The 26,606-nt window shown below is 57.7% G+C and overlaps 9 protein-coding genes across 9 annotated transcripts; 4 read left to right on the top strand and 5 right to left on the bottom strand.

Moving 5' to 3' along the window:
* Window positions 1-65: 65 nt before the first annotated feature.
* C7974DRAFT_468470 (STAG domain-containing protein) lies at window positions 66-3,938 on the bottom strand. The gene is made up of 2 exons (XM_046146396.1): window positions 3,413-3,938; window positions 66-3,363 (listed from the first exon to the last, which is right to left on the bottom strand). Exons 1-2 carry the CDS (start codon window positions 3,831-3,833, stop codon window positions 251-253), a joined length of 3,534 nt encoding a protein of 1,177 aa, XP_046001011.1. The 5' UTR covers window positions 3,834-3,938; the 3' UTR covers window positions 66-250.
* Window positions 3,939-5,752: 1,814 nt separating this feature from the next.
* C7974DRAFT_372014 (uncharacterized protein) lies at window positions 5,753-6,121 on the bottom strand (the record flags this gene model as incomplete). Its single annotated transcript, XM_046140047.1, has 1 exon — window positions 5,753-6,121. The coding sequence occupies one exon, from the start codon at window positions 6,119-6,121 to the stop codon at window positions 5,753-5,755; it is 369 nt and encodes a 122-aa protein (XP_046001010.1).
* A 586-nt stretch (window positions 6,122-6,707) lies between these two features.
* Window positions 6,708-9,644, top strand: C7974DRAFT_326888 (PalH/RIM21-domain-containing protein). Its single transcript, XM_046139001.1, has 2 exons — window positions 6,708-6,917; window positions 6,989-9,644. Exons 1-2 carry the CDS (start codon window positions 6,843-6,845, stop codon window positions 9,290-9,292), a joined length of 2,379 nt encoding a protein of 792 aa, XP_046001009.1. The 5' UTR covers window positions 6,708-6,842; the 3' UTR covers window positions 9,293-9,644.
* Window positions 9,635-12,219, top strand: C7974DRAFT_326885 (sorting nexin mvp1). The gene is made up of 4 exons (XM_046139000.1): window positions 9,635-11,076; window positions 11,124-11,263; window positions 11,309-11,902; window positions 11,979-12,219. The coding sequence occupies exons 1-4, from the start codon at window positions 9,882-9,884 to the stop codon at window positions 12,186-12,188; spliced, it is 2,139 nt and encodes a 712-aa protein (XP_046001008.1). The 5' UTR covers window positions 9,635-9,881; the 3' UTR covers window positions 12,189-12,219.
* A 20-nt stretch (window positions 12,220-12,239) lies between these two features.
* C7974DRAFT_384675 (uncharacterized protein) lies at window positions 12,240-12,780 on the top strand. Its single transcript, XM_046140871.1, has one exon. The coding sequence runs from the start codon at window positions 12,358-12,360 to the stop codon at window positions 12,721-12,723; it is 366 nt and encodes a 121-aa protein (XP_046001007.1). The 5' UTR covers window positions 12,240-12,357; the 3' UTR covers window positions 12,724-12,780.
* Window positions 12,781-12,826: 46 nt separating this feature from the next.
* Window positions 12,827-15,830, bottom strand: C7974DRAFT_420367 (P-loop containing nucleoside triphosphate hydrolase protein). The gene is made up of 3 exons (XM_046144255.1): window positions 15,430-15,830; window positions 13,338-15,383; window positions 12,827-13,276 (listed from the first exon to the last, which is right to left on the bottom strand). Exons 1-3 carry the CDS (start codon window positions 15,734-15,736, stop codon window positions 12,834-12,836), a joined length of 2,796 nt encoding a protein of 931 aa, XP_046001006.1. The 5' UTR covers window positions 15,737-15,830; the 3' UTR covers window positions 12,827-12,833.
* Window positions 15,831-15,918: 88 nt separating this feature from the next.
* C7974DRAFT_93668 (UreD urease accessory protein-domain-containing protein) lies at window positions 15,919-17,203 on the bottom strand. The gene has a single exon (XM_046147554.1). The coding sequence runs from the start codon at window positions 16,969-16,971 to the stop codon at window positions 15,970-15,972; it is 1,002 nt and encodes a 333-aa protein (XP_046001005.1). The 5' UTR covers window positions 16,972-17,203; the 3' UTR covers window positions 15,919-15,969.
* On the top strand, window positions 17,204-24,867 carry C7974DRAFT_446323 (uncharacterized protein; the record flags this gene model as incomplete). Its single annotated transcript, XM_046145592.1, has 3 exons — window positions 17,204-17,416; window positions 17,626-18,593; window positions 18,640-24,867. The coding sequence occupies exons 1-3, from the start codon at window positions 17,350-17,352 to the stop codon at window positions 24,865-24,867; spliced, it is 7,263 nt and encodes a 2,420-aa protein (XP_046001004.1). The 5' UTR covers window positions 17,204-17,349.
* Window positions 24,868-25,011: 144 nt separating this feature from the next.
* Window positions 25,012-26,550, bottom strand: C7974DRAFT_93627 (uncharacterized protein). Its single transcript, XM_046147550.1, has 5 exons — window positions 26,290-26,550; window positions 25,873-26,239; window positions 25,474-25,816; window positions 25,349-25,427; window positions 25,012-25,290 (listed from the first exon to the last, which is right to left on the bottom strand). The coding sequence occupies exons 1-5, from the start codon at window positions 26,402-26,404 to the stop codon at window positions 25,214-25,216; spliced, it is 981 nt and encodes a 326-aa protein (XP_046001003.1). The 5' UTR covers window positions 26,405-26,550; the 3' UTR covers window positions 25,012-25,213.
* Between the last annotated feature and the right edge of the window lie 56 nt (window positions 26,551-26,606).

Below are 26,606 nucleotides of genomic sequence, written 5' to 3'. Positions count from 1 at the left end.
TCCAGCATCCAAGCATGCGACATGGTATGAGTAGACGATGCAAAGGCACGGCACGGCACGGCATCGGAAGGATGAACATCTTGATTCTCATCGTACAAAAAGTAAAGCTCCACACACTAGAGACCGGTATCGTGAAAACGCCGCAGCGCCCGCTGGAGGAGCTGCTCGGTGCCCTCCCGCAATGCGAAAGTGACAGAAGGTGACAACAGAAATGGCACGCTCGATATATCATGCCCCGCATACCGCGGACTCAGTCGCCGAGGATGCTCTCCTCGTCTGCTTCCTCCGGCGCATGCTCCTCAGCATCGCCGTTGACCTGCTCCTCCTGGTCCGGATCCGCCATCTCCTCGTCCTCGATCTCGTCACCTGCTACCTCGTTCTCCTCTTCCTCCTCGTCGTCGCTGTCGATGATGATCTCCTTACTCTTTCCAGGTTTCGCGGCCGGCTTAGCAGGGGCCTTCCTCGGCTTCTTGACGAACTTCTGTGCATCGAGATGGCCAACCACCTCCTTCCATGTCAGGGTCAGCTTCGCCTTGTTCCTCTCCAGACGCGTCTTCACCGCCTCGCCGCCCTCTGCGCCAAAGCTGCCGACTAGACACGCGTGTACGAGGCGGCCGCCGTACTCACAGAGGCGTTCTTCGGCGATGAGGAGGCGGACTTGCTTGTCCTCTTGTGTGCGTGTGCTCTCTGACTCCTCATCATCAGATTCGGGTTCGTCATCAGGGTCGACAGGGTCATCGTCCACATCCGGCTCCTCAAGACGCTTGTTCGCGAGCTTGGCGAGGTTGTTCTCCATCGCCGTGAGGACCTGCATCAAGAATTTGGCGGTTGGGGTATCGATGTCTTGCGCTAATGCCTCCCAGTCGTCGCTCGAGTCATCTTCGTGTGCTTTCGAAGCCCGTCCTTGCACCTTCTTGGGCGTGCGGTTGAGACCCGCCTTCTTGGCTTTCAGCGAGCGGAACATGTTGTAGCTATCAAGAAGGAGATTGGCGGCTTCGAGACGCACGTCGTCGGCGCCCTTGCGGTTCTCAATTATGGTCATCAGTGATGTGACACAAGCATCTCGCCTCTCAACCAAGGTTGTGAGATCGTCGTCCGGCATGCTGGTGCCAGCTTCAATATGGTCCAAGCACTCTTTGCATTTCCAGGCAAAGTATGTGAGCAGGACTGACATGGCGTGGCGAACAAGAACGTCCTCGGCCTCGTTCGTCTCTTCGTCCAGATCGTCCGACGGTAAGCCACGATCTAGGATTTGTAGGACAGATGCGATTGGCGGCGAATCCAGTACAGCCTTCTTCGACTTGGCCCTCGATTTCGCAGGCGCAACAATCTGGTCCAGTACCGCTGCGTCTGAGACCTTACTCAACTGAGCTATCTTCAGGACAATGTTCGAGACGCCAACGAGGATATTCTGCTCAAGGTTGCCACGCGCTGAGAAGTCTTTGTCTCGCCGTAACGCATCGAACGTGTTGATGAGGTCGTCCCAGAGAGCTTGGATCTTGAGGTGAATCACCTCCTTGAGTTCCTCATTCTCTTGCGCGTGCAACATTGACCCAACAGCTTCAATCAGAACACGCTCGTTGTGATGTGTCAGGAACTGCTTGTTGATGTCATCAAGCAGTGCGGCCAACGCTGTGTTCTGGCGCAACTCGTCGAAGACCTCCAGACTTAACTCCCGCTCAAGACGAAGACACAATGCCGCTGCCTCAGGAAGCGCGCCGAACTTCTTCAGCAGGTCAGGAATGAGCAGTGTAAGCTTTCTTGCCATCTCTGCTTGCTCTTCTTGGCCATTGTCGCGTTGGGTTTTAGTCTTTTTCTTGTCTGTTTGTGCGTCGGCCAGGCGTTGCAGTCGAAGGCGCACGATTGCATTCAGGACATCCAAAAGTGCGGTCTCGTGCTTCTCCTCGAGCTTGCAGTTCTGTCGTAGCATGGCTTCCGTATCTTCACCGGCGTCCTGTTCAGTCTGCGTGTGGTCATAGAGCAAGTAGCCTGCCAGTACTTCCCACGACCTGATCTCAGGTATGGTCTCATACAGCGCCTGGGCAGCCAACGAGTATCTCGACTCAACGCCAGCCGTCACTAGACCCATCTGTGCACTGGTGTGTGAAATCCGCTCGATCTGGGTTGGCAGCTCTTCTTCGTCCTCGTCGTATGAGAGGAGCTGGTCAACGAGACATTTCAGCTTCAGCCATTCTAAGCGCGGGTTTTGATATTCCTCGTCCTCGTCATCGGGCGATCCTAATGCCTCATCAAGAGCTTCTTGACCGCCCATGTCGTCGACAATAGCTTCGTATGCAGCGTTGACATTCTCAGCGAAGAAGCCAACGACAGACTTGCGCACCTTCGCGTCAGCATCGAAGATGAGCTTGCCGACAGAATCGATGTCGTCAGGCTCGAGAAAACCAGCCTCACGTAGAACGTCCAGTAGGTCGACCGCTGCAGCACGTACGTTGTTCTCTGCGTCGCGAGTCGCGATCTCGACAATTCGAGGCCGGAAGCGCTCTGTGAAAGTCTTCAGCCCAGCAAGCTTGTCTTCGTCGTTGAACAGCCTCGCCAGCTGGTGCAGCACTTCGACTCGTGTTGGTGAGTTGGGGTCTGACAATACCCATCCCAGGTAGCGCAGATGGCTGCCATCGAAGAACTTGTCTGGGTATGCAATGATCCAGTCTGCCAGCGCGCCAACGCAGTCAACTCGGATGTGAGGGTCTACGTCGCGGTATCGGTGGACGTACACAAGACTGAACCAGTCGTTGAGTGCGCTGTCCACAGACTCTAGCTTTGCGCTGTATTCCTCAACCTCTTTGTTGGCCGCAGAAACGCGAGCCTTGTTGACTCGAGTCTTCTTCGCTTCGGACTCGCTCTGGCGGATCTTCTTCGCGGTGTTCTCCACAATGTCTGCTGCGACCGAGGCAAGCGCTGTCGTGATCGCTAACGCCGCGACGGTGGCTGTGTGGCGGAAGGGCCGGTTGGCGCTCGAGGACATTGCGCCGACCCAGACGGCGATGTTCTCTAGCAATTCCTGGTTCTCGTACATGAGCCCCGACTGCGCGATGCTCTGGACGAGCGTGAGGAAGAAGCGGTGCAGCGCGTTCCTGAAGGCCTGGCCGCCCCCGTCCTTCGCCTTAGCGATCAGCGGGTACTCGGTCACGTCCTGCGCCTGGTATTCGTCCTGAAGCTCTGCCACGCGGCTCGGCGCGTTGTCCGGGTCGGCAACGTCGTCCTCGTCGATGCGGAGACCGCACCCAGCCGCGCGCAGCACGAAGTTGACGATCTCAGCAACCGCCTTCGCCTCGTGGTCGTTGAAGCGCGTAACCCATCGTGCCGCAACATCCTCAGGGCGGTCGCCGCTGCCAAACACATCGACTGTAGCGCGTCAGCTGATCTGCTCAGTGGCCCACATGCCTCTGCCTACCGTAGAGTCCTTCCGTCTCGTCTCCCGCCAGAACGCTCTTGCGAACGGGTGCTTTGCGCGGCCTGCTAGGCCTCTTGGGCGCGCCCGTCGCGGGGCGCATCGCCAATGTCACGCTCTTCCCGTTCGTCTTGGCCTTCTTGGGCGCGGGCCGCTTCGCAGGCGCTTTGCCCTTGGTCTTGCGCCGCCGCTCCCGCAGCTCCTCCTCGTCGGGCTCGCCGTCGGAGCTCTCATCCTCTTCTTCGGAGCTCTGCTCGTCGGCATCGCCGCTGTCATTCTCGTCGCCGCGCTTTCTTTTCGAGGAGCCGTTTGGGCTCGTGCCGGGCGTGAACTTTTCGGGCTTCTTCGTTACGCGTCCGGACTTGCGTCGCGCGCTCGACGAGGTGGCTTCGCCCGTGTCAGACGCCGCAGCTGCCGCGCTCATGATGATTGCGCGCTCTGGATGGGCGATTTTGGCAGAGAGTCGGTGCAGCTGGAAGGCACGCGTCAAGGTCAATGCCCGTTGTGGTGATGCGGCCGCGGGGACGTTGGACGCGTTGCCTGCCCGCGACCATTAAGGTTTGGTCCTAGCTCCCCAGGCGCCATAACAAGCGTCATTGCCTCGCTCGTGCAATTCACCCCAATGCGAACGGCTTTGTTCCAATCACAGTCTCAAGCTTTGTCGAGTTCTGATGAAAACAACGGCAATCGCCAGTATGCTTGTCCACCAGGCTTACAGTCAAGATCCTACCTACACACAGACCTAAGCTATATGCCGCTGTCCGTCTGTACCACCCTGTCATCTTCTCTGCTGAGTGAGCGATCCCGACCAAACACGGCTCCGATGTTGCACGTGTAGATGGTCCATCATGATCATATGTCGACTGGTCATCTTATGATGGTAATTCCAGTTTGATGTGATGAATTCGGTTTGTCTTATGGGCTGTTCTTCTTGGCATTATAAGTATATCATGTCCAAGATGCAGAAGAATACAAAATCTTGACCTCTGCTTTCCTAAAAGGATTGTATCCACAGCATCATAATGGTCCCTTATTGACAGTCTCCTTGAGTTACCCACCAACCCAGTTCATCCCAACGAACCTCAGCGTGATGGGTCTGTTGCACGGGCACATTTACATTTCACATTGAGCACCAAAACGTGCAGAAAATCAATATGGCGGCGTCAACGCTGTTCCGTGCAGCTATCCGCACGGATCGACGCGGGGAGATTTGGAGTATGTTATGTATCTGACGACTGCGTGTTTCAAGACGTGGTTGTATGGAATGCTTCGTTGGTGCTTGGCTTGGTTCTGGGATGCTTGCACCGAAGGGTGTTGATGATGGGCTTGCCCGATTGTTTGCATACGCAAGAAGTAGAAAGCGACGGAAACGCGTACGATAATTGCATTCGACAGAGGAGTGTACTGGAGTTGCACGTCCGCCCACAGATGCATGGAGCGACGAGAGAACTGAAGGTCACGTGACAACGCCGAGATCACTGGTATGATAGATCCAAGAACCGACCCCTCCCCCAATAACCCAGCATCTAAACACCAGCATTACTAATCAGCAGCAACCACTCCCCCAGCCCAAGTGCCAATTTCATCAGCCCACGACGCCTGCAAACCGCCGTGCCAACCGCCGTGCCAACCGCCGTGATACTCGCCGCCCATCGAGCTGGCGCGCTGGATCAGCAGTCCAGACGCAGCTCCGGGGGCGCACCGGCCGCTTGGCCGGGGGCGGGGAGAAGGTGGTCTGAGGCGGACGGCGAGACTTGTCGCTTGACCGGAGTGGACGAATGGCGTGGTGCTGGGGAGGTGTCTGGGCGATGCAATTACAGTACGGCTACACGCAGTATCTACCAGGTAGAGGTTGGGTCAGGTGACTACGGCTCGGTCGGACTGCAGTGGTTTTGTTTGAGCACACGACCACACAGGAACCACAGTATACTTATATGTATAGCATGGATTCTTCTGCGGGCACGACGTCGTTGTGTTATGCAACGGCGATCTGCGTACCAAGCTCACTGACTGCTGTCGAGGCCGGCGACAGAGCTTGTTTCGTTACCGCGGGCGCGGGCGCCGGGTGCGAGGGCGACGGAACTCTATTGCGGGCTGCCAACGCCTCGCAGCGCCGGGATTGCGTGAGCATCAAAATCAAATACTTACCTGCACTGGTACATGTTGGTCACGTCTACAAACCGGTATCTGCAGTCATGTGTGAGTGTGTACTTGGTTGTCCTAGTCGTCGGATGCAAGTCCCGGCGCGCTGTTTCGCGTGCAGACAAACACCGTGTGGACTATTGTTGGACTATTGTGTGGACTACTGTGAGTGGAGGCAGGTCCGGAGCGCTGCATGCCGCTTTAGCCGTCCCCGTCTGGAGAGGCGGAGAACATGAGTTCGAACACGGAGCGGGCGTGCAGCGCACTGGCCTGTTTGCGCGATGTTTGGAGTTGCCAGCGGCTGAGACTGGCGGGAGCGCACCCGAGGCCTAGCTGCTGGGGATGGGCGTGGTGTTGCTGGTGCCGAGCGTGCTGTGCTGTGCTGAGCGTGCTGATGGACCGGCCGGTCGAGGCTGGCTGCGACAAGCTCATTGCGTTGGGCTGGGTGAGCTTCGCTCGGCTGCATGTCTCGGCGCGGTCACCGTGCAGAATCCTCTCCAAACTGCAGAGCTGCAGCAGTGCAGCGTGGGCGAGGGTCCAGCGCAGCGCAGACTGGCACGCCAGTGTCATGCTGTCGCAGTGTCATCCATGTGCGTGCGACGCTTGACGGCAGGCGTGGTTCTGTTTCAAGCGTGTGGTAGCGCGGCGGCCGGGCTAAACAGAACAGGCGGCCAGGCGCTGCGCGAATCTCATGCGGGAGCAGAGCATGAAGCCGCCGTGGCCTCCAGTGCCTCCTTTTCTGAAGCAGCGCTGCAGACAGGCTCCAGGGCTGCTCGTCGCGCCGGCACCTGCAGGGCCCGAATTCGTCCGGGGCTCCAGACGACAGCCCACCCCGGCCAGCCGCAGCACAGCATTGAGCAGCCCACCGCGTGGCCGCATGTTGTGGAGTGGCAGCGTCGCAGTGGCCGTGGATGTAGCTATTTACTATGTGCCTGTAGTGTACGTGCCTGCAGTGTGTGTGTACTGTATGTGTCTCCCACGACGCGACCAATGCGCCGTCGCGACGTCTGCTGCGTGGAAGTGTCTCGGCTCGGACGCCCCGGTTTCGAGCAGGCCCGATGGCGCACGGCTGGCACCTGCCGCTTCGAACCCAAGCACCCAAGCATCGCCCAGGCCCGCAGACTCGCCTTGGACGCCGCCGCCGCTTGCCCTCCACGACTCCCACCGCCGCACTCGCCCTCACGCCGACCGCTGCGCACCCGCCCTCGCCTTGCACCGCCTGCACGCCCGCACACCCATGGGACCCCGAACGCAGGCACCGCCCGCCGCTGCCTCTCTATAGCCCGCCGCCATGCGCGAGGCCGTGGGCGTGCCGTGGACAGGGGCGACGCCCGTCCTGGAGGCGCGCGACTCCAGCAGGCCCTACGTGAGTGCGCCCGCAACCCGCGACCCGCGACCCGCCCGCGACCCGCCCCGACTGTCGACTGACCGCTGCAGCACTGTCCGTCGTACAAACTGCCCGAGTACGGCGTCATCGAAATCAGCCCCGGCAACACCATCACCCTCACCACCAACGCCATCTTCCGCCCGCAATGCACCTCCGCCTCGCAGAGCGCCGACGGCGACGGCACCGGCCAGGTCCTCAGCGTCGCCGACATCCGCGACCCCTTCCACGCCTCCATCACCCCGCAGGCCTACGCGACCGGCGCCGCCACCGTTATCGCCTGGATGCTCGTCATCATGTTGATCATCACCCCGCGCACCTTCTTTGTCGGCAACGCCTCTGGACGCTCCGGCCTGATGGGGCGCCGTGGTATGATTAGCGGCGCAACCGGCGGGGGGAGCATCATCGGCGTGGGCAGCCGCCCGTGGCTGCAGAAGGTCGCCGCCCTGACCGTCGCCATCTCGCTGACCCTGGCCACGGCCGACACCTTCAAGATCGCCGGCCGCCAGTACGCCGAGGGCTTCATCGACGCCATGGAGCTGCGCGACCAGGTCGTGTCGGGCATGGAGATCAAGGTGTCGCGCATCATCTCGGACGTGTTTCTGTGGCTGGCACAGGTGCAGACGCTGATCCGCCTGTTCCCCCGCCACAAAGAGAAGGTCATCATCAAGTGGGTCGGATTCGCCCTCATCCTCCTCGACATCACCTTCAGCTCGCTCAACAGCTTCGGCCCCTACGACAACAGCTCGCGCCCCGCCCACTTCGACACCGCCATCCCCGCCCTCAGCTACCTCTTCCAGCTGTCGCTCAGCATGCTGTACGCCGCCTGGGTCCTCTACTACGCCATCACCAAGCGACGCTACGCCTTCTACCACTCCATGATGTGGAACATGAGCGTCGTCGCCCTACTATCAATCATCGCCATTCTAACCCCTGTTGTGTTCTTCATCACCGATATCGCCAACTACACCATCGCCGGCTGGGGAGACTATTTCCGTTGGGTCGGAGCAGCCGCTGCCAGTGTCATTGTCTGGGAATGGGTAGAGCGCATTGAGGCGCTAGAAAGAGAAGAGAGAAAAGACGGCATTCTAGGCAGGGAGGTGTACGACGGAGACGACATGCTCGACGACACGCCATCGACATCCAGAACATCCAAATGGCCGTACTCAAAGCGGGATTCTCAGAATGAAAAGCAAGGAGGAGGCAGTGGTGGACTCGGCAATTTCAGCCTCAGTGCTTTCGCCTCAGGGCAAAGCGGCCGCGTTGGCGAGCTTGCCCAGAGACTGGGACGGAAGATGACCGAGTCGCCGCGGGCAGAAGCGCGCAAGAAGCGCACTATCCACGTTCCTGCACCACCGCCAGTACACCGACGCTCCGAGTCCGCCCGTCGAGGCGAACGCAGCTCAAGCGCGTATGTGCGTGTGCAAAGCCCAGTGCTTGCTCCGGCTGTCCCTGTAGTTGCTTCGCCAGTCAGCCGGACAGACACCACCAGCGCAGACTCGACAGTCTACACCGTGCGATACCATCCCATCAACGAAACACCACCAATTCAGCAACCCACGTCATTCGAAGACAGGTTGACGCCAGAAGCAGCAAACGCACAACAGCCGTCCAAGCCCCAACCCAGGGAAAACACAACGCAACCCGCAAACACCAGCGATCCCGAGAAGGGTGCTGCAGAGTCGGACACACCTGCCAGCAATACCAGATGGAACTGGCAGACCATCCCAAACCCATTCGCGAGGAGAGGACGTGCACCACCGCAAGAGCTGCAGAGGGGGCAGGTCATCGAACCGCTCGCGGTCGACGAGGTGCACGCCAATATTCCGCCCCGCCATTACAGCGGACTGGCTCTCTCGGACCGCCTTGGCACGTTCGCTGCACAGCAAGGCGAGAGGTTCAGGTCGAAGAAGCAGGCCAGCAAACACGACATGAACTTGCCGGTGACCATCATCCCCGCGCAGCCACGTGGTCAGACCTGGTCTCCTGATTTCCATCAGCGGCAGCAGCAGCAGCAGCAGCAGCAGCAGCAGGATGGGCAACAGGGTGAGGTGTCGGCGGTTGCTGGTATCCAGATCGCACGGATACCCACGACGATCGACGAGCAATCCGACCTGCCTTCACCAGCACACTCTGACCAGACAGTCGGCTCGAGCGAAGTGGTGCATCCTTCTACTTCTGCAAACTCGAATCGCATTGCGCGCAGACGCTACACCCCGCAGGCTGGCGGGCTCACCGCACATCCCCCCGTTTCGCCGGCCAGCCTGGCAGAGGAGGTGCAAAGCCCCACACCGCTGCTGGACAACGCTGCTCCACAGGGATCGGCATCTCAGCAGCACACCAACCACGACGGGTAGCGTGGCGTGAGTGACGATATCCACTTCTTTGTTCATATTCTCGATGCACTTCCAGCGTCGATCTTGTATACCCCATGTTTTTCAACGGCGCACTGGCGGCACGGTGACACGACAGCATTCGCATAGGTTTGGCACATTGGATTCAAAAAGCCGGCGGCTACTGGGAACCCATACGGAAGGGTTAGATATTCTTTGGATACCCGCCGTTGTTTTGACACTCGGCTTCACACTTAGGTTCAGGAGCGATGCGGCGCGCAATTGTTGTGTTAGGATGTCTCAGGCGAGCGATGTGAGATGGCACTATTATGTTACTAGCAATGAATCAGACGTTAAATACTAGACCAGTTTGGTTCTGTGCATGCAACGGGTCAAGGCGTGCGATAAAGACGACTGATACCAGCCACTTCCTGGTCCATGCTCCCTAGCCGCGGGACACTGCCTTGGAGCTGGTGCATGTCGACATAGCTCATGCACATGCTATCGTCCCCTTCAGCGCCTTTCGCCTGGTCTGTCGCGCTCTAGACTGCTTCGCTGCCTCTGCTTATAGGTTGTTGATTGATTGGAAGAATTGCGCGCGCAGACAGCCACCATGTCGCTGTTCGGCGATGACGACGAGGTGCCGGCGCGCTCCAAGGCGACCGGCCTCTTCGACGACGACCAGAAGCCCGCAGCCAAGTCCGGCAGCGGGCTCTTCGACGACGGCTTCGACAGCAACGACTCGCCGTGGGCGTTTCCCGCGGCGAAGAAAGGCGACCGCGGGTCGCTGGTCAAGTCGCTGCTCCCAGCGGCGGACGTGCCCGACGCCTACATCGACGCCTTCGACGCTCTGCTCGACGCCGGGGACCGCACCGGCAATGGCATCAGTGTTGACGGCGCGCGGAAGCTGCTGGCGAGCAGCGGGATCCCGGGCGACACGCAGTCCAAGATCCTCGAGATCGTGGCGCAGCCCGACCAGGACGCCGCCGGGCTCGGTAGGAACGAGTTTAACGTGCTGTTTGCACTGGTCGGCCTCGCGCAGGAGGGCGATGATGTCACGCTGGACAGCGTCGACGAGCGCAAGCGGAACCTGCCCAAGCCGACTGTCACGCTGCCCACGACCGCGAAGCCAGACCCGCCCGCGCCCGCACCGCAAGACCCGCCACCGCAACCCGCCATGCCGCACCGCCTGTCCGAGCAGCAGTTGCCGAGCCCGGGCAGGAATCGCGCGTCGTTCCGCAAGCAGTCGTTTGGCGACCCCGAGGCCGATCCCTGGGGCAGTCCGGACCTGCACAAAGGGCACAATCACAACAGCTATACGGCAGTGCCGCCGCAGTCGAACGGCACACACCCGCCCCCGACCGTGCGCACGACGAGCCAGTTCACCACACAATCCACCTCCGACCAGAGAGCACCACAGGCTGCAGCGCCGCCCAGCTCTCTGCCCAGCGATGGCGGCTGGGGCGGCTACAACGGGGCCACCGGCCAGCCGTTCGCCACGCCCAACCTCGATGCGGGCGGCTTCCAGGACGCGCCAGCCGGCAACGGCCCCAGCCACGCATCTCGCCTGAGCGGGTCGCTGGGACGCCTGCCCAGCGGACCTGGCAACGAGGAGATCATCACCATCACAGCCATTGCCGAGAAGGAGGGCCTGTTCATGTTCCAGCACCGCAACTATGAGGTGGGCAGCAACCGCCGCGCGAACAAGGTCGTCCGCCGGTACAGCGACTTCGTGTGGCTGTTGGACTGCCTGCACAAGCGCTTCCCGTTCCGCCAATTGCCTCTGTTGCCGCCGAAGAGAGTAGGCAGTAAGTGTTGTCCCTGTGCCACCATGATAATTATTGAGAGTCCTTAGTCAACGGCAACCCTATAGCCGCGGATGCGAGCTTTCTTGAGAAACGGAGAAAGGGCCTGGTGCGCTTCACCACGACGCTGGTCCGCCACCCCGTCCTCTCCCAAGAGCAACTCGTCGTCATGTTCCTCACAGTGCCTACAGTAAGCCTGCCAATTCGATTCGATCACTCTCGCTGACAAGCACAGGAACTGTCTGTCTGGCGCAAACAAGCCAACCTCTCCGTGCAAGAAGAATTCACCGGCAAAACCCTCCCCCCGGACCTCGAAGACTCGCTGCCCAAAACCCTCCCCGAGCTCAGCGAAACCGTGCGCTCGGGCGTCCGCCGCAGCGCAGAGAACTACATCAACCTGTGCACCATGATGGAGCGCCTCACGCGCCGCAACGACGGCCTGGCCGCAGAATACTCCCGCTTCGCCGCCGCCCTCACATCCCTCGCTGATATCTCCGCCGACACGTACGCCGTCGACACCAACGACGTGCCCCTCCTCAACGAGGGGCTGGCGGCTACCGCCCGCCACCTCGACGCCTCCAAGCAGCTGCTCGAGGACGAGGCGCGCGCCTGGGACCTGGGTGTGCTGGAGGATCTCAAGCGCCAGCGCGACACGCTGGTCAGCATGCGGGATCTGTTCGACCGCAGGGATAAGTTCGCGCGCGACAATATTCCCGCGCTGGAGCGGCGGATTGCGGGGAATGAGGCCAAGCTGGTGGGGATTCGGAATAAGCCCGCCGAGCTGGTGAAGCCGGGTGAGGCGGAGAAGGTTGAGGATGCTATTTCCAAGGTACTTATCCCTCCCTATCCCAATCCCCAATCCATCCTCCCCGTTAAGCACGCACCCGCTGACCCGTATCGCGCAGGACAAAGAATCCATAGTCCACCAACACGCCCGCGGCGTCTTCATCCAAGAGTGCATCCGCGACGAGCTCCTCACGTTCCACAAGAGCATGTACCACGTCTCCCGCCTGCACCAGGAGTACAGCCAGGAGCGTGTCAAGTATGCCGAGCTGCAGGCGGATAATTGGCGCGCGCTGGTTGAGGGCGTGGAGAGTATGCCGGGGGGGGAGTAGGGTGGCTTCCAGGGAACAGGGTGGAGGGGGTGAGGGGATGGGGAGGGGGGAGGAATAAGGGGAGGGAAGGGGGATAAGAGGGGGGAGTGCGGCTCTAGCATGATGGGGCACCTGACAGCCTGGGAGTTGTGAGTTGTGAGTTGTTGTGACGCACGATCTGTATATTTCTATGAGCATCTGGGGCGCGTGTCGGAGGGTACGGTACATAGCCGCTGGTTTTGTTGTGTTTGAGACGCATGTATGCACGGAAGTCTGGTGTGTTTTTCAAGCTCGTGTCTGTGTGTTTTGCAAGCTCGTGTCTGTGGTCGTGCTGTGGTCATGCTGTGATGGTTTGGGGGTTTGGTGTACGGGGTTCGCCTCGCTCTCCATGGGCTGGGACAGCCTTGGCCTGCTGGGGAACCTTTGGGCCAGCCTGATTGTGAAGCAGACAGAGGGTGTGGGGACGGACAAGCGTGAACTCAGTCTTGGTCTTGGTCTTGATCTTGATTTCGATAGTGGAATGGAATGGTATCGTAACGCCGCCGATGCAATCTAAGCCCACAACACGCACACGCACACGCACACGCCCAGCGCCCCTCCAACCCATCTCTACCTGCACCCACACCCACCTCCCCACCTCCCACCTCCCCACCTCCCACCTCCCATCTAAAACAAACTCCACCCCGCGCCCTTCCGCCCCCCCCTCTCCCTCTCCCTCTCCCGACTCCCCGCCCTCTTCTCCCTAGCCTCCAACTGCCTCAACCCCTCGACCTCCTTAAGCACCCTCTCGAGCCCCTCCTTTCTCCTCACAACATCCAAATGCCTTCTAATCTTCGGATCCTCACGCGCAAACCGCTCGATCTCGTCACGGGACAACCCACGGCCGAGGCGCACATCCAGCTCGCGCGGGAGCTGGTAGTAGAACTTCGAGAGCAGTTCGGCGTCGAGGAAGAGGTCGGCGGTGGTGGTGAGTTTTGCGGCGACGGCGTCGAGGAAGATCTCGGGGCAGGTGTATTTCGCGGTGGGGGAGGCGCAGGGGCGGGATTTTAGGGCGCTGAGGCGGAGGGTGAGGAGGGCGATGCGGTCGCGGAGGAAGACGGCTTCGCGGCCTGCGAGATAGTTAGTGAGGAATAGCAGACGAGGAGGGGGGGGGGGAGGGATGAAATATACCTCGGTCAAGCAGCGCCTGGCTGTAGCCGCCGGCGCCGCCGGAGCCGTCGCCCTCGAGCACGACGGCGCCGCTGCGCACGCGGTCGATGAACGACATGACGTCCTTTACTTTCTTGCGGCCGCCGACGGCGTCGTCGAGGCGGCGGGCCGCGGCCTCGGCGGTCTTGAGCTCCTCCTTGAGCACGGCGGTGACGTTTGTGCGGCCGCGCGCCCACTCGGCGTCGTCGAGGTCGATGCGGTATTTGTACGGCTTGATGCAGATTTCCAGCTCGTCGGAGATGTCGTAGGAGAGGTCTTTGAGGATGGCGGTCGAGGCCTCGGTGATGGCTTGGCGCGCGAAGGGGTGTGCGGCGAAGCGCGAGGTGCTGATCAGGTACTCGACGTTGCGCTGGAGGGCGGTGGCGACGACGCTGGTGGCGAGGCGGCCGACGCCGAGCTTGGTGAGGGCGGCGCTGGAGCTGTCGAGCTTGATCTTCCAGATCGAGTCTTCGCCTTCGGGGTCGGCTTTTGCGAGGCTGCTGAGCGGGTCGGTTTCGGGGAGCGGCGGGCTGAGATCGTCGAAGGGCCGGTTCCAGTAGCGCTGTGCGAGGAGATTGAGGACCTGCTGGTCGAGCTCGTGCTTGAGGAGTTCGCGCACCTCGCGGCGGCCAAAGGACTCGGTGAAGCCGCGGAAGGAGTGCTTGAAGGAGTCGAGCGATTCCGCGAGATAGGACTCGGCGCTCAATGGGCGCTCGTTGTACTGAACCTTGAACTCGTACGTCGCTTCAGCTAGCTCGCGCTGGATGGCCTCGCTGGTGGTCTTCAGACTGGCTGCCATGGTGTGTTCAAGAACATGCATCAGCTTCTTCTTGAGGCTTTTTGTGCCAATGTCGAGCTGTGCTTCGGGTGCAAACTCGGCATGCGAGCTGAAGTAGGCGTTCTCGTTCTTCGCAATGGCGGTCTGGATGTTGCCGCTGCCTCGCTGGAACAGCTTGCCGCCGCCTGCCCCGGCTGGCACACGGCAGACGACGCCGACATAGCCCAGTCGCAGGGCGTACTTCTTGTCGCTGAGCAGGCTGACAGCGCGTTCGGGGTCAACAAGATCCATCTTCGTGATGACACCAATAGTCCGCTCGCCACGCGGGTCGACCTTCCTCGATGCTCGCAGGGCGGTGCTGTTTGCCAAATCCACGTCGGCGGCCGAGATGGCGAGGATGACGTTGGGCGCCCTGATGTACTTCTCACACAGCTGGGAGATGCGCTCCTTCAGCTCAGGTGGCTGATCCCGCCCCACGACTTGTATGTAGCCGGGCAGGTCGATCAGGGAGAGATCTGGTACGTTGGGCGAGTAGATTCGCAGCTGGATGGGGTCGTCAGAAACGCAGTCGGACGCAGGTACGGCCAGGTTCAGATCGGTCAGTGTCCTCTGGATCTGGCTGAAGTCGGTGACCTTGCCGAGGCCCAGCGCAGGGAACTCTCCATACTCGGCTTGCGCGTCGGGCGTGTTGACGAGAGTCAGCTCGATGGGGCGGCGCGTGACCATGTTGTGGCCCTTGGGGAGGAACTCGTGTCCGACGATGGCCTCCAGTACTGAGCTCTTCCCAGAGGACTGCGAGCCGATGACGACGATGGACGGCAGCGTCAGCGAGTCCGACTGGCCGACCGTCTGCAGCAGCCCTCTGATCTCGATCATCTTCTTGGTGAGCATCATCATCTGCTCGTCCCTGGCGATCTTCTCGGCCTCGTTCGCGTTGGTGTCGTCCTCCTGCGAAGATCCAAATGCAGCCGCTGTCGAGGCACCAGCAGCAGCAGTGCCCGCGCCGCCGCTCTTCTTAGGTTCTTCAGGGCCTTGGCCGCCGCCGCCTCCTGCGCCGCCGGACTCGTCTCCAGCCAGCAGCTTCTGCAGCCACTCAGGGTATTCGGCCTTCTCCAAGTTCTCCTTTGTATTGCGCCAGCCCTGGTCAATCTGGCCGAAGAAGCTGTTTGCCGAGTCGAGCGCGCCGCCCGCGACGTTGCCCACGCCATCCTTCGCGCGACCAAAGAGATCGATGGCAAAGCTGCCGGCCTCTGTTGGGTGTTAGCGTAGCCTTACTTCAGAGTATCTTGTACGTACGGCCGGCCTGGTACTGGATATACGAGACGCCTGCAATCACAGCGCCCCCAGCAGCGGCTCCAGCGGTCGCGAACTTGGTGACCAGCTTGGGTATGACACGTGCAAAGGAGATGGAGCGTGTGGCGGGCAGGTTGTGCAGTGCGTAGCTGCCGAGCGGCCACGGGCGCCGTTTGATCAGGCGCAGGCCCGCTTCATTGCGTAGGAGACCACCGGCGGGGAGCGAGTGCGTCGTGTACCGGCGTGGCGTGTGCAGTGCGGTCCGGCGCGCGAGCGTTGCGAGGCGTGCAGAGACGAGCCTGCCGCTCATGATGGAAACGTGTGCTGTTTGTCGGACGCGAGGGTCATAGGACTTGCGATACCTGTCGCGCGACGTTGGCGAGTGCTGGCTGCGATGCCTGGTGTTGCGGCGAATGTTCGTCACTCCCGCTTGGGCGAGCCAGGGCCATCCCACGTGGGATAGGGCTGACATCACCGCATGTACAACACCATGACGGGCGTGTGCATTTACATTGTTTGTGACTGTTCTATGGGTATCATCGTCTATTTCAAACACAGCAGTGCCCGCTCGCCAAATGCATGCAACACTGAGCTGTCTTCTTTGATCATGTCCCGCAGCCAGTTGCGCGACCCTTCTACCTCCGTGCTGCCGAACTTGACCAGCACGAAGTCCCGCACATTCGCAGCACTCCAGACAACACCATCCTTGCGTTCTCTCTCCAGCCGCTCTGCACGCCACTGCTCCCTTCGAGACGGCTTGGTCTGCACCGCATCGCCCCAGTTTCTTCCGCCAATCCGGGGCAGCGCCTCAAACTCATCCAGAAAGAACTTGGCCACCGCTGCAAACACAGGTCCTCTGATGATCAGTGTGCCAAAGACGGAGAACCCATCCATGCGAGAAGAGAGACGCATGTCTGTTTGCCCATGCTTGTCCAAGATCAGATTGTCGCGCAGCAGTAACCGTTTTCTGCCTGAGGCCTCTATCGTCCACACTTCGTTCCGGCTCTTGTACTCGTAGATGTCCCAGTTCTCGCCTCTCGCTGAGCGTCCGCTGGTAACCCAGTCGCAGACACACAGACTCCCTTCACCGCTGTTCAAGTGATATAGTTGTGACTGTGAAAAGGCTGTATGTGCAAAGGGCTGCACTGGATCTGGTAGATACAGCAATGCGGACCCGTGCTTCAGGTGGACGTTCATGTGTTGGTGGGATACTACTTGAGGGTCTTCTGTCTTGAAGATCTTGGTCGAGCCTTGGGTAAGCAAAAGAAGCCGGGTCTTATGGTCCATCTGCACGTCGAGATCTATGCTGTCTCCGGCAACGATTCCACCTCCATAGGTCAGAAGGTATACCGTGTGAACCAGACGTGGCGTGTCTGCCTTAGGGGTGTAATCCGGCGGAGGCAAAGGCACTGGGGCAATCAACTTCAGCGGATACTGGTAAGACACCGCCTTGAGGGTCGGCATATCCGGTGGTAGGATTTCCAGAATAATAGAGCCATGACCGGGTTTTGACGTAGAACTGGCGAAAGGAGATATGAAAGACATTGCGGGCAGTTCTTTTATTGACAGTTGACCATCTTTGTACCCTCTGTAGAAATGAGCTATTACCAAACAGCAGCTCTACGAAATCGAAAGTATCATGTGAGAAGACACATCGTGCAAGACGAGTCGGTACGCACAGCACGAGTAAGTGAAGGTAGCGCCTGCCTTATCGACGGTTGCGATAACGCCAAGCGAGCTGGAACTTTTCTACCCCTCCTCATTGCCCGCCTCAGTCCTTCGCTTCCGTATCCACCTTTGTGCATGCAGCGCGCGCCAAAATTTCTCGATTTCGTTATGCACAAACTCTGAAGCCGCCTCCAGGAATCGAACTCGCGAACGTTCTCATGCCGCTACAATCACAGTAGCTGAGCGATTGCCACGATGGCGAAAGGCGTCGATGAGCTTGTCAACCACATCCTCTCGGAAGTCGCCCTCACCGGCGTGCAAGGTATGCATGACTCGTGCCCTTATTTCCGCGTTTCTGTTGTCGTTCCCCAAGTCCGTCGCATTGATCTTCTCCTACACCATATTCACATGCTCCCAACACCGAGTTTAGTGATTGTGTAACACGATGGCCCCGCTATCGCCCGATGTGGCGTTCGAGTCCCCATCAAAGCATTTAATTGCACAAATGCACATCTAACTGTCTGATTGTAGGAGCTGGCAGCGTCGACTTCAAGCGGTTCGTGCAATCTTTCTACAATAAGTCACAAGGCGAAGGTGAATCTCAGAACCCCCTGCAACCCGGCCTGCTGGGCTCTGCATTACATGAGAAAGTCTGGCACTGGGTGATCGGCCATGCCGACATTCGCATCTCGCACCATGGAAAAGAGTGCCAATATACTCTCGCTGAATTCGAAGCGGCGGAAAGACCTGATGCAGACCCGACGAGTATCCCGCCTGTAGCTCAGCCCACCGAATACAGCAGTACAGTGGTTCAAGCGCCAGGTCCTGCAAAGTCTCTCCTAGCACTCCGGAACTCCGTACGACAGCGTTTGGCCAAAGAAGGGCTCGGCCTGGATGCGGATACTGCACGCAAAAGCTTGAGTCTCCAAAATCCCTCGGCATCACAAGAAGTAGCATCGGGAAGGCAGCTCAACGCCAACTCATCACCGTACATTGCTCGTGCACCTCGTGTTTCTCCGACTACATCAAATGAAACTGTTCCAATCTTCGATGACCCTCAAACGAGCTCCACTGCACCACGCCTGTTTGCAAGTCAGAGCCGCATCTGGCAAGCACTGACTGGACATGGAATTGATCTCAAGAAGGTCCCAACGATGGAGTTTGTCCTTTTGTCTCTCATAGCATCGCACGGAGAAGCGGGAGTTACGCAGCCAGATTTGACAGTTATGAGCGGCCAAGACAAGCGCTCCGTGCCACACCGAACCGATGAGCTTTGTCGTAAGGGTTACATTGAGAAACGACCTATCCAATTTGGCAAGCTGCGAACCAGTCTGTGTGTCCACAAGAAGTATGTGTCAGACGATCACTTCCTAACCTCTGGAAAGGTTGAAGACGTGTTTCAGCACAAAACGTTCGTTTTGTCTGGCTTTGTGCACCTGCTCTATAACTCGCTGAAAGACGCTGGGGTCGTTCCGACAAGAGACATTCGGAAGCGTTTGGTGGGTACCATTTCGTCTACTTATGGGATTTTCTAACGCAAAGCAGAACGTACCGATGGCAACTTGGAACAAGCGAGCTGTGCAGGGTGCACTCATTCGCCTCGATCAAACAGGTATGGTCAAGCGATTCAGAGCTCGTCGTAAGGATGCCGAGGAGACCTGGCTCACTTGTATTGAAGTGCTGCGAGAACCTCGACCTGAAGATCACGAGAATTTGAAGTTTCGACGTCAGGCTACTGCCGATGAAGCTGATGAGGAGCAGTCCGACGAGGAAGTCGACGGCGATACACTGATGAGAGATCTTGAGGTGGAAATGCTCAACATTGACTCCCAGGAGGCAGATGGTGACAAAGAAGATGCTGGGCGTGTGCCACCCCAGTGGGTACCGGAGCGCCTGCTCTCTAACACACTATACGAGGTTATTGCAATGGGCGGTCCAGAGGGCTGGGACTCTGGGGTACTGCGCGACCGGATCGTGGGAAGATTCTGGCGGCGTCCCATGGAGTCCTACCTTACCCGTTTGACAGATGACTGGGAAGCTACGCAGCCGGCGCATCTTCGACACCTTGCGCTCATTCGAGACACACGTAACACTCAAGAGAAGAAGTTTGTGCATTATGTATACCGCACACACGGGAACTTCCAAAAAGCTGCAGATGCGGGCGAGGTCATCTGGGCGGGAGTCAGCAAGCCTGCACCAAAGCAATCGGCTGCCGCTAAGGGGGGTCGGCCAAAGCCGACCGGGCCCAGGAAAGAGCCTATTGATGCGTGGGGATTCCGCACACTCAACCCAAAGGACTTCCTCCGTGATGATGGGTCAGCATCACTCTCCGACTGTCGTGCGGCTATCGTTCATGGTCGAAAGTACGGTCCGCGATGGGACAATTCGTTTGTTGAGGACATTGGCTACAAGAAGATCGAAACCCCCAAAACGGGAGTCCGGTGGACAAACGATGCGTCTCGTTCGAAGCCAAAGTCTCAATCTAGGTTAACCTTCTCATCGCTCGACTCGCCCAGCAGTTCCAAAACCCCAACACGGCAATGGCCCACTGCCGATGTGGCTACCGACGGTGAGGGTGTAACACCAATTGGTCCGGCAAGAGTCATGGGTCTACCAAAGCGAAAATGCGAATCTGGCCTACTCACCATCGAGCAGAGAATTGCATTGGGATTGAAGGCAAAAGGCCGTCTCAGCAAGTTTGTTGAAGATCAGATCCGAGAACATCGCAAGCACACAGGAGTACTAACATCGATTCCCGACTCGATCGAGCTTGAAAGACCAACTGCACCACCCGCACCTCCAAAGCTTGGCCCGCTCATGACTAAAGACGAGCGAATTGCAGCAGGTCTACCACCCCGCGGACGCCTAGGCCAGAAAATGGAAGATCAGATTCGCGAACAGCGTGGCCTTCCAAAGAGCGTTGAAAAAGTGAAGAAGCCGAAGAGGAACAGGCCGGCCAATGAGCCAGCATTGTTAAGCAAAGAACAGAGAATCAAATTGGGCATTATACCCCACGGTCGTCTCCCTCAATCGCTGATGGAGGGGCTGCGGGAGGAGCGCGATCTTGAAATTTCTCTAGAGCATTCTAAGGTTATTCCCGCATATTTGAACGCCATTAAAGAGAAAAAGCCAAAAGCGGAGATCACGCGTCGGATCGATGAAGTCAGGGTGCGGACAGTGCAGCAGTACGACTCCGAAGGAGAGTTGAATCAGGCTGATGTTGGCACACCTGCTCTAGAAGACGACGATGCGTTAATGGAGGTCGAGTCGAGAGCAGACACATCAAGTTTCGAAAAGCGAAAAGCCGACGACGATACGGTCTTGTCGCAGTCCCCTAAACGATTACGCGTTGAGCAGGACGCATTGACTGAAGAGGCCGACACCACTATCCCGACACCACCGTCAACAGCATCTGCTGATGTTAACGAGCCGGCCGAAGAACAGGCCCAGCCAGATCTTTCGACGACGATTGATATAGGGGACGAGGCTGAGCTTATTGGGTCAGGTACTCCACATCAGACCAGTGGCGAAGTCACCGAACCGTCTCGTCAAGTCCAGACTGAAGCGGAGGCGAAAATCGATCTAATCAAAGAAAAGTACAAGAATCGATCTACCACCGGCCTCTACCTAGATCCCTTCGCAAAACGCTCGATTGGACAAGGTCGACCGCGCAATGCCTTCTTTGCAACCTTCCGGCTGAGCAAGCTTGCGTCCTTTGATTGGTTTACGCAAGATCCGATCACAGCATTGAAAGGTAGAAAGCAGAAATTGCCTCGCAGCAGCATCGCGGCTCCGGTTGCCAATCACGACATCGATCCGGGCGAGCAAAGAGCAGTAATCACCACTGGAGATACCATTTCAACTGAGCCACAGATAGCTATGGATTCATCTGAGACCGAGGTCAATGCTGCACCCAGCGTAGCTGACGACTTGTCAGACGCGCGTGTTGCAGGTCAGGTTTCCGTTGACCTCGATATCGGAGAGCCTCTCGATGGACTAGTTCCCAGTCAATCGCCCGGATCTACCGGTACGACGCCAGCTGCTGGACGCACCGATTCGAGCATGGAATCATCTCAAGATGACGCTCAGCCGGTACAGCAACAGACACGTCCAGAATCTGGTTGGAATGCCATCAACAAGCCATTGAGACCTATCAATACATACGAGGATCCCTATACGCCATCGGAGCCCACAGACGTTATACTTGCGCAAGCAACTTCAGAGAGCACAGAGGATGCCAATATCCAGGGCGTCTGTGGCCCAATTACTGAAGAGGACATGGTGAATCAGAATGCCAGAAAACTTGCAGCAAACATGGGCACTAAGACGGGTGGTGGAAGTCAAAAGATGTTTCGTCATCAGATCATACTGCAGATCATCGAACTCTGCGACGGTGTCTATCCCATGCATGGAGAAATCGGACGACCATTTAATACATTATGGAAGAGACAGTACCCCAACATCGCCCCACCAAATTCGAGTACCGTACTATCCAACCTCAGGGACATGATAGCGGATCCAAGCAACGGGCTGAAGAAGCTCAGCTTCCTCATAAGGCTTCGACAGAGCGCCGGCTTGAAGAAGAGAGATATGGTGGTGTACCAAAAGTTGACGCCTACAAGCCCGCAGGTAACAAGACTGGCGTACCAAATGGCGAATTACTCGAGCACCAAAGCACACCAGTACTATCCTGAAGAAATTCGTCACTTGGTGTCTGACGAGTCTTTCTATGTGCCAATGCCGATCGCACCCAAGGATGCCACTGTCACCTTGGAACGTCTCAACCCTAGTTTGCAGCACAAGATCAAAGAGGCTAATCTCGAGAGGCGGAGACGTTACTACTATAAGCAGAAAGATGAAGAATCTGCTCGTGATGCTCAGAATGCAGCAGTGGAGGTTTCTCTCAAGCAGAGAGCAGCGAAAGATGGACAGCCACGCGCCAAGCGAGCACGTCTTGCAAGTCTTAACGACAAGAACAAGCGGTATCGTCGGGCTCCAGTATCGAAGACAGCTGCAGCTCCTACGGAACCAGAGCTTGAGGCAAGTGTTCCCGCGGAGGGTCCGATCGACGGTGAACCTGAGCCCGATCAGGATTTGACGTCGAAGCAGCCTTCAGTGGCTCCTGCTGTCCACCATGACGGATCATCAGCGCCGACGATACCAAACCAGCATCCCAACGTGGTTCAAAGGCGTGCGCTATTCCATTACCACGTGTCTACGCTCAGCGCGCCCATTGTACGCTTTTATGCAACAAATGGTACCTTCTCAACAGAATTCGGTCTCGTTCGTCGATACGACATGCTCGGTGTGCTGCCATCAGCGATGGCTATCCCGGAGATAGCTATCAAGGAGAGGGGTAAGAAGCGTGTCAGAATTGTCGAACCTCCATCTCGGCGTCCTAGCAAGAAGGCTCGTGTTGACGTGGCTGATCCTAAACCTGCCAACCCAGTGGATCGTATCATCAGTCCCGTCGAAGAGAGCGAAAGCGATGACTCTTCTTCTACATTGTCGTCTTCAGATGATGACGATGATGACATTCCCCTTATGCAGCTGAGCAAGATACAAGCCAAAGCCATGGCAAAGGCGAAGGCGAAGGCAGAGGCAAAGGAGAAGGCGAAGGCCAAAGCCAAAGCCAGAGTCAAAGACAAGATGAGGCAGCGGCACAGTAAGAACGATCCTCTTCCAACCCTTCTCGAGCGTCTCACAGGTCTCACTGGAGATGCCAATGAACCGGAATTTCGCCCACCAAAGCCAAAGAAGCACAGATCTTACCAGGACTGGAGCGAGAGGAAGAAGGCTCAGCTCAACAAGCTTCACCGAGGACACAAGTACCCAGAGAGTCACGATCCCGTTGACAGATTTAAGAAACTCTTTTGTTCGTTGGTCATTGCATCTTCCATGGCTGGAGGCACTGGCGTTGTTGATTGGAACATTGTTGAGAAGGTGCACGTTTCCAATGGCTTCGACCTCGCGAAGACCAAGGCTCTTTGGGCGTGGACGCAAACAAACATGACTACCCAGATTGCCGAACTAACAGCTGACTTCGAGGATCGCTACCTGGACGCCTACGAGAACAATCAGATTGCGGCCATCGAAGATCCCTCAACGTACGACTGGGCGAACCTCGTGAGATGGGCTATGCATAACTGCGTCTACCCTGAACTATCCTTACCCGTGTACCGGGAGGCGCTTCAGCAGTTCATCGTTGATCTTTCAAGCTTTGAAATTCTGGACAGACCCAAATGGTACCGTGAGAAGACGGCAGATCGAGTCCGCACACAGCTTCAGCTACAGTATCCTTATACTGCACCTTTGCACAGGAAGGATACGCCTCGATCCGCGGATAGCGAAACGAACCTAAAGGCTCGCTCATGGATTCGCGCAAACACGGCGACCCCGCAGTCTCTCTACGACAGCAAGACAGCTCATGAGAAACTCAGGTCACTGGGCGATCCAGTGCTTGTGAAGGTAGTGGGTCAGTACGTGGATCGACAAATGCTGCGAATGCGTAAGTTCAAGCGTCTTCTACCTGGTAGAAACTACACCTTTACAGCGAGGCTTGCGAAGAAGTATGGGCGCATATTCGAGCTCAGTGACTTCATGGCTGCTGTCAAGATCAAGAAGGCCATGGACGTCGCTTTCACTCAAGAAGACCCCGAGAAATGCTTCTATTCCGTCTCCCGCTCCGAACCCGACGGTGCCATTATGGCCATCATGTCGTTGCTCAGTCAAGGCAAAGTCAGGTTCACTCCACAGGTCCCAGCCGTCAATAATGAGTTCGGCGCTCCATTGCCACGATTATCCGTCTGGGGGTTTATGGAAGGCGACTACGTTCACCGAGGTATTGACAGGCAGCGTATGTTCTGGGACGTGCATGTAGTTCCTACGGAAACTTATGATTACGGCAATCCACTGCAACCAGAGACTGCACCACCCAAAGATGACGCAAGCAGTCCTTTGATCTGGTCACCACTCCCACCTCCACCACTGCCCGGCAAGCATGATTCAAACGCTTTACTCCCGATCTGGAGCAGCATGGATGGGCAGCACGTCACCTGGCCATGGTGGTACCGGATCTTGAACCTTGTGCTACAGCCTCTCATTTTCCAGCCAGGAGCCACAGTTGAAGACATTCACGCGAACTGCGATGAGTACACGACGGAGATCTTCGAGATCGAACTTGTGCTGCAATGGCTCATCTCTGTTAATGCAGTCAAGAAGATCATTGGCGGCGGGTACATCACGCTCCCAGGAGTATGGGCAGCGTTTGGCGACGTCTTGCATGACATGGAGAACGACTGGCTGAACGAACACCTCAAACGTAAATCCGAGAAACACGAGAAGCAGGAATGGCGCGACAAGTACAATCTGCGATTCTCTACTCTACAAGGCCGCGACGGTCAGCAACCTTCGGGTGATGGCTCCGACGAGTCTGATATGCCAACGGACGATGAGCGCGAGGAATTGACGAGCACAAGCATGGCGTTCATGCGCCACCCAAAGGGGCAGTATGGTATTGTGCGTGAGCAGATCGCTATGGCGGCACCTCAAAAGGCAGAGGCGACGCAGCCAGCATTACAGTCGGCTGCCGCCCTTGAGCCTGACGCGAGCGTAAATCCAGCATCGGAAGTCAACAGTGTTTCAGACGACGCTGAGATGCGAGACGCGGATGGCGATGGCGAAATGGATGCAGATGCAGATGTAGACGCAGACGCAGACGTAGATGCAGACACAGGTGTAGACGCAGGTGCAGAAATCGACACGCAGGTCTAACCGAATGCACGTACGGTTAACGTGTCTCGCATGAGCAGAGCCAAGAGATTACTAATGATAGAGTATATATCAGGTTAGCTATGTATGATAGACAATATCAATAGAGTGTGCATACTTCACCTGGATGCTTTTCACACTACACATGATTGTCATGTCTCAAGTTCAGACTACTTTGTAATTGTAGATTCTGACTAAATGTCTCGCTCCTGGGCTCGTTCGACCAATACTACCATGAGGCTTTATGGAACATGACACACCAACGACTAACAAAGGAGTAGCACAGTCAAGCAGTCGGCCAGATGGGGAGGAGCTAGCAGATTCAAAGATGTAATAAAATGCAAATCCCCTAAAAGATAGCAATTGCACCTGGCGGGCTTCCAATACCCCCCTTTACATGCAGCGGAGCGCTCGTGAGGAAGAACGCTGTGATCATCGATTAGCGTTCCTTCTGCAAAATGCGTTTATAGTGCTCTATACTTACTGTATCGCTTCATTTCCTTGCACTTCTCACTCAACTTCTCCAGATCCCACATCTCTCCAATCGGCATCCCCCAATGCACCTAACCCCGTTAGCCGCATCCCACAAACCACACCAACGCAACTCACAAGAATCCACTCGTGCAAACACCACCCATCCGTGAACTTGGGCGGCCACGCCTCAAACGCCACCGTGTCGCCCACCAGCGCCGCAAGATGCCGATCGTACAGCCACCGCACCGTCTCCTCGCTCGCCTGCACCCCGATCGCCACGCTGTGGTCGCGCGTTCCTGACTTGCGCTCGTCTTCGCTGGCCTCGTTGTGCCACCGCACGTAGCCGCTGCGGATCATCAGGATGTCGCCTTGCAGCAGCGAGGTGCCCTGCCAGGCGAGCGTGGCGGCGATTTCCGAGATGGTGATTTCGTGGCGCGAGACGGCGAGCGGCGGGGCGCCGTGGTGCTGCTCGTACCAGCTGCGCGCGTTAGCGGGTCAACATGCCGGGGGGAAGGGGTGGGTGTGGGCACGCACGTCACCCAGTCGCACAGCACGCCGCGGCCGACGATGCCGCCGCGCTCGCACCAGTTGTGCGTGCCGTTGCGGTCCGAGTGGGTGGCTTCCGCGTGCGTCAGGCCGTTGTAGTAGCATCCGCTCGCCTGGTGGGCGAAGTGCTTGAGGCTGTCCCACTGGGAGCCGGACTGGGTGTTGATGTAGACCTCGTCGTCCATGGCCTTCCAGTCGGTAAAGTCCGAGAAGTTGATTTTCTTCTGGTGGAACTCCTTGCGGCTGAAGCCGGGGAACTGGACGTTGTGCAGCGGCCAGTCGAGCTGGATGTGCTCGCCGGTGTGGATTTCTTTGGCGGCGGATTGTACGACGGCGGCGGTTAGGAGGTTGACGGCTGGTGGACGTTAGATGTGTTGGATGTCGTTGAGCTGGGTGTGGACGAACATCCGACTTCATCCTTTTTGCCATCTTTGTCGAAGAAGCCCCATATCGAGCCCTGAGGCATGCCTTCGACCTTTGGCAGCTCATCGAAAGCTGGAAACTTGTATTCGGACCCCATGGCAGCTCTTGTTAAATCTGATAGACTTTCCCGAGTGTTCTGAATCAATTGTGCGATCTCGTGCTTTTCTTCCCTGTCATATCGCCTTTATGCTTCTCCTACACGTAGTTTTGATCCTTATAGCTATTCATTTTCCCCACTATTCCCGGCGGCAACGGCTACAACCCCGCATCGTTGTAACCTGCCCGTTGTGCGGAGCTGT

This window comes from Boeremia exigua (genome assembly GCF_020726555.1).
Source record: "Boeremia exigua strain MPI-SDFR-AT-0100 chromosome Unknown C7974scaffold_2, whole genome shotgun sequence".
Lineage (NCBI taxonomy): Eukaryota > Fungi > Ascomycota > Dothideomycetes > Pleosporales > Didymellaceae > Boeremia > Boeremia exigua.
This window is presented reverse-complemented; position numbering and strand designations above follow the sequence as displayed.

Coding starts and splice junctions, on each gene's coding strand:
- C7974DRAFT_420367 (XM_046144255.1), bottom strand. CDS start 15,736: ATGAGCGGCAGGCTCGTCTCTGCACGCCTCGCAACGCTCGCGCGCCGG. Junction 15,384..15,429: donor TATCCAGTACCAGGCCGGCC/GTACGTACAAGA, acceptor AACACCCAACAG/AGGCCGGCAGCTTTGCCATC. Junction 13,277..13,337: donor CCAGGCGCTGCTTGACCGAG/GTATATTTCATC, acceptor ACTATCTCGCAG/GCCGCGAAGCCGTCTTCCTC.
- C7974DRAFT_93627 (XM_046147550.1), bottom strand. CDS start 26,404: ATGGGGTCCGAATACAAGTTTCCAGCTTTCGATGAGCTGCCAAAGGTC. Junction 26,240..26,289: donor CAAAAAGGATGAAGTCGGAT/GTTCGTCCACAC, acceptor AACGTCCACCAG/CCGTCAACCTCCTAACCGCC. Junction 25,428..25,473: donor GTTTGCACGAGTGGATTCTT/GTGAGTTGCGTT, acceptor TAACGGGGTTAG/GTGCATTGGGGGATGCCGAT.
- C7974DRAFT_326885 (XM_046139000.1), top strand. CDS start 9,882: ATGTCGCTGTTCGGCGATGACGACGAGGTGCCGGCGCGCTCCAAGGCG. Junction 11,264..11,308: donor TGTTCCTCACAGTGCCTACA/GTAAGCCTGCCA, acceptor TGACAAGCACAG/GAACTGTCTGTCTGGCGCAA. Junction 11,903..11,978: donor TTGAGGATGCTATTTCCAAG/GTACTTATCCCT, acceptor CGTATCGCGCAG/GACAAAGAATCCATAGTCCA.
- C7974DRAFT_93668 (XM_046147554.1), bottom strand. CDS start 16,971: ATGTCTTTCATATCTCCTTTCGCCAGTTCTACGTCAAAACCCGGTCAT.
- C7974DRAFT_468470 (XM_046146396.1), bottom strand. CDS start 3,833: ATGAGCGCGGCAGCTGCGGCGTCTGACACGGGCGAAGCCACCTCGTCG. Junction 3,364..3,412: donor CGAGACGGAAGGACTCTACG/GTAGGCAGAGGC, acceptor GACGCGCTACAG/TCGATGTGTTTGGCAGCGGC.
- C7974DRAFT_326888 (XM_046139001.1), top strand. CDS start 6,843: ATGCGCGAGGCCGTGGGCGTGCCGTGGACAGGGGCGACGCCCGTCCTG. Junction 6,918..6,988: donor GCGACTCCAGCAGGCCCTAC/GTGAGTGCGCCC, acceptor TGACCGCTGCAG/CACTGTCCGTCGTACAAACT.
- C7974DRAFT_384675 (XM_046140871.1), top strand. CDS start 12,358: ATGAGCATCTGGGGCGCGTGTCGGAGGGTACGGTACATAGCCGCTGGT.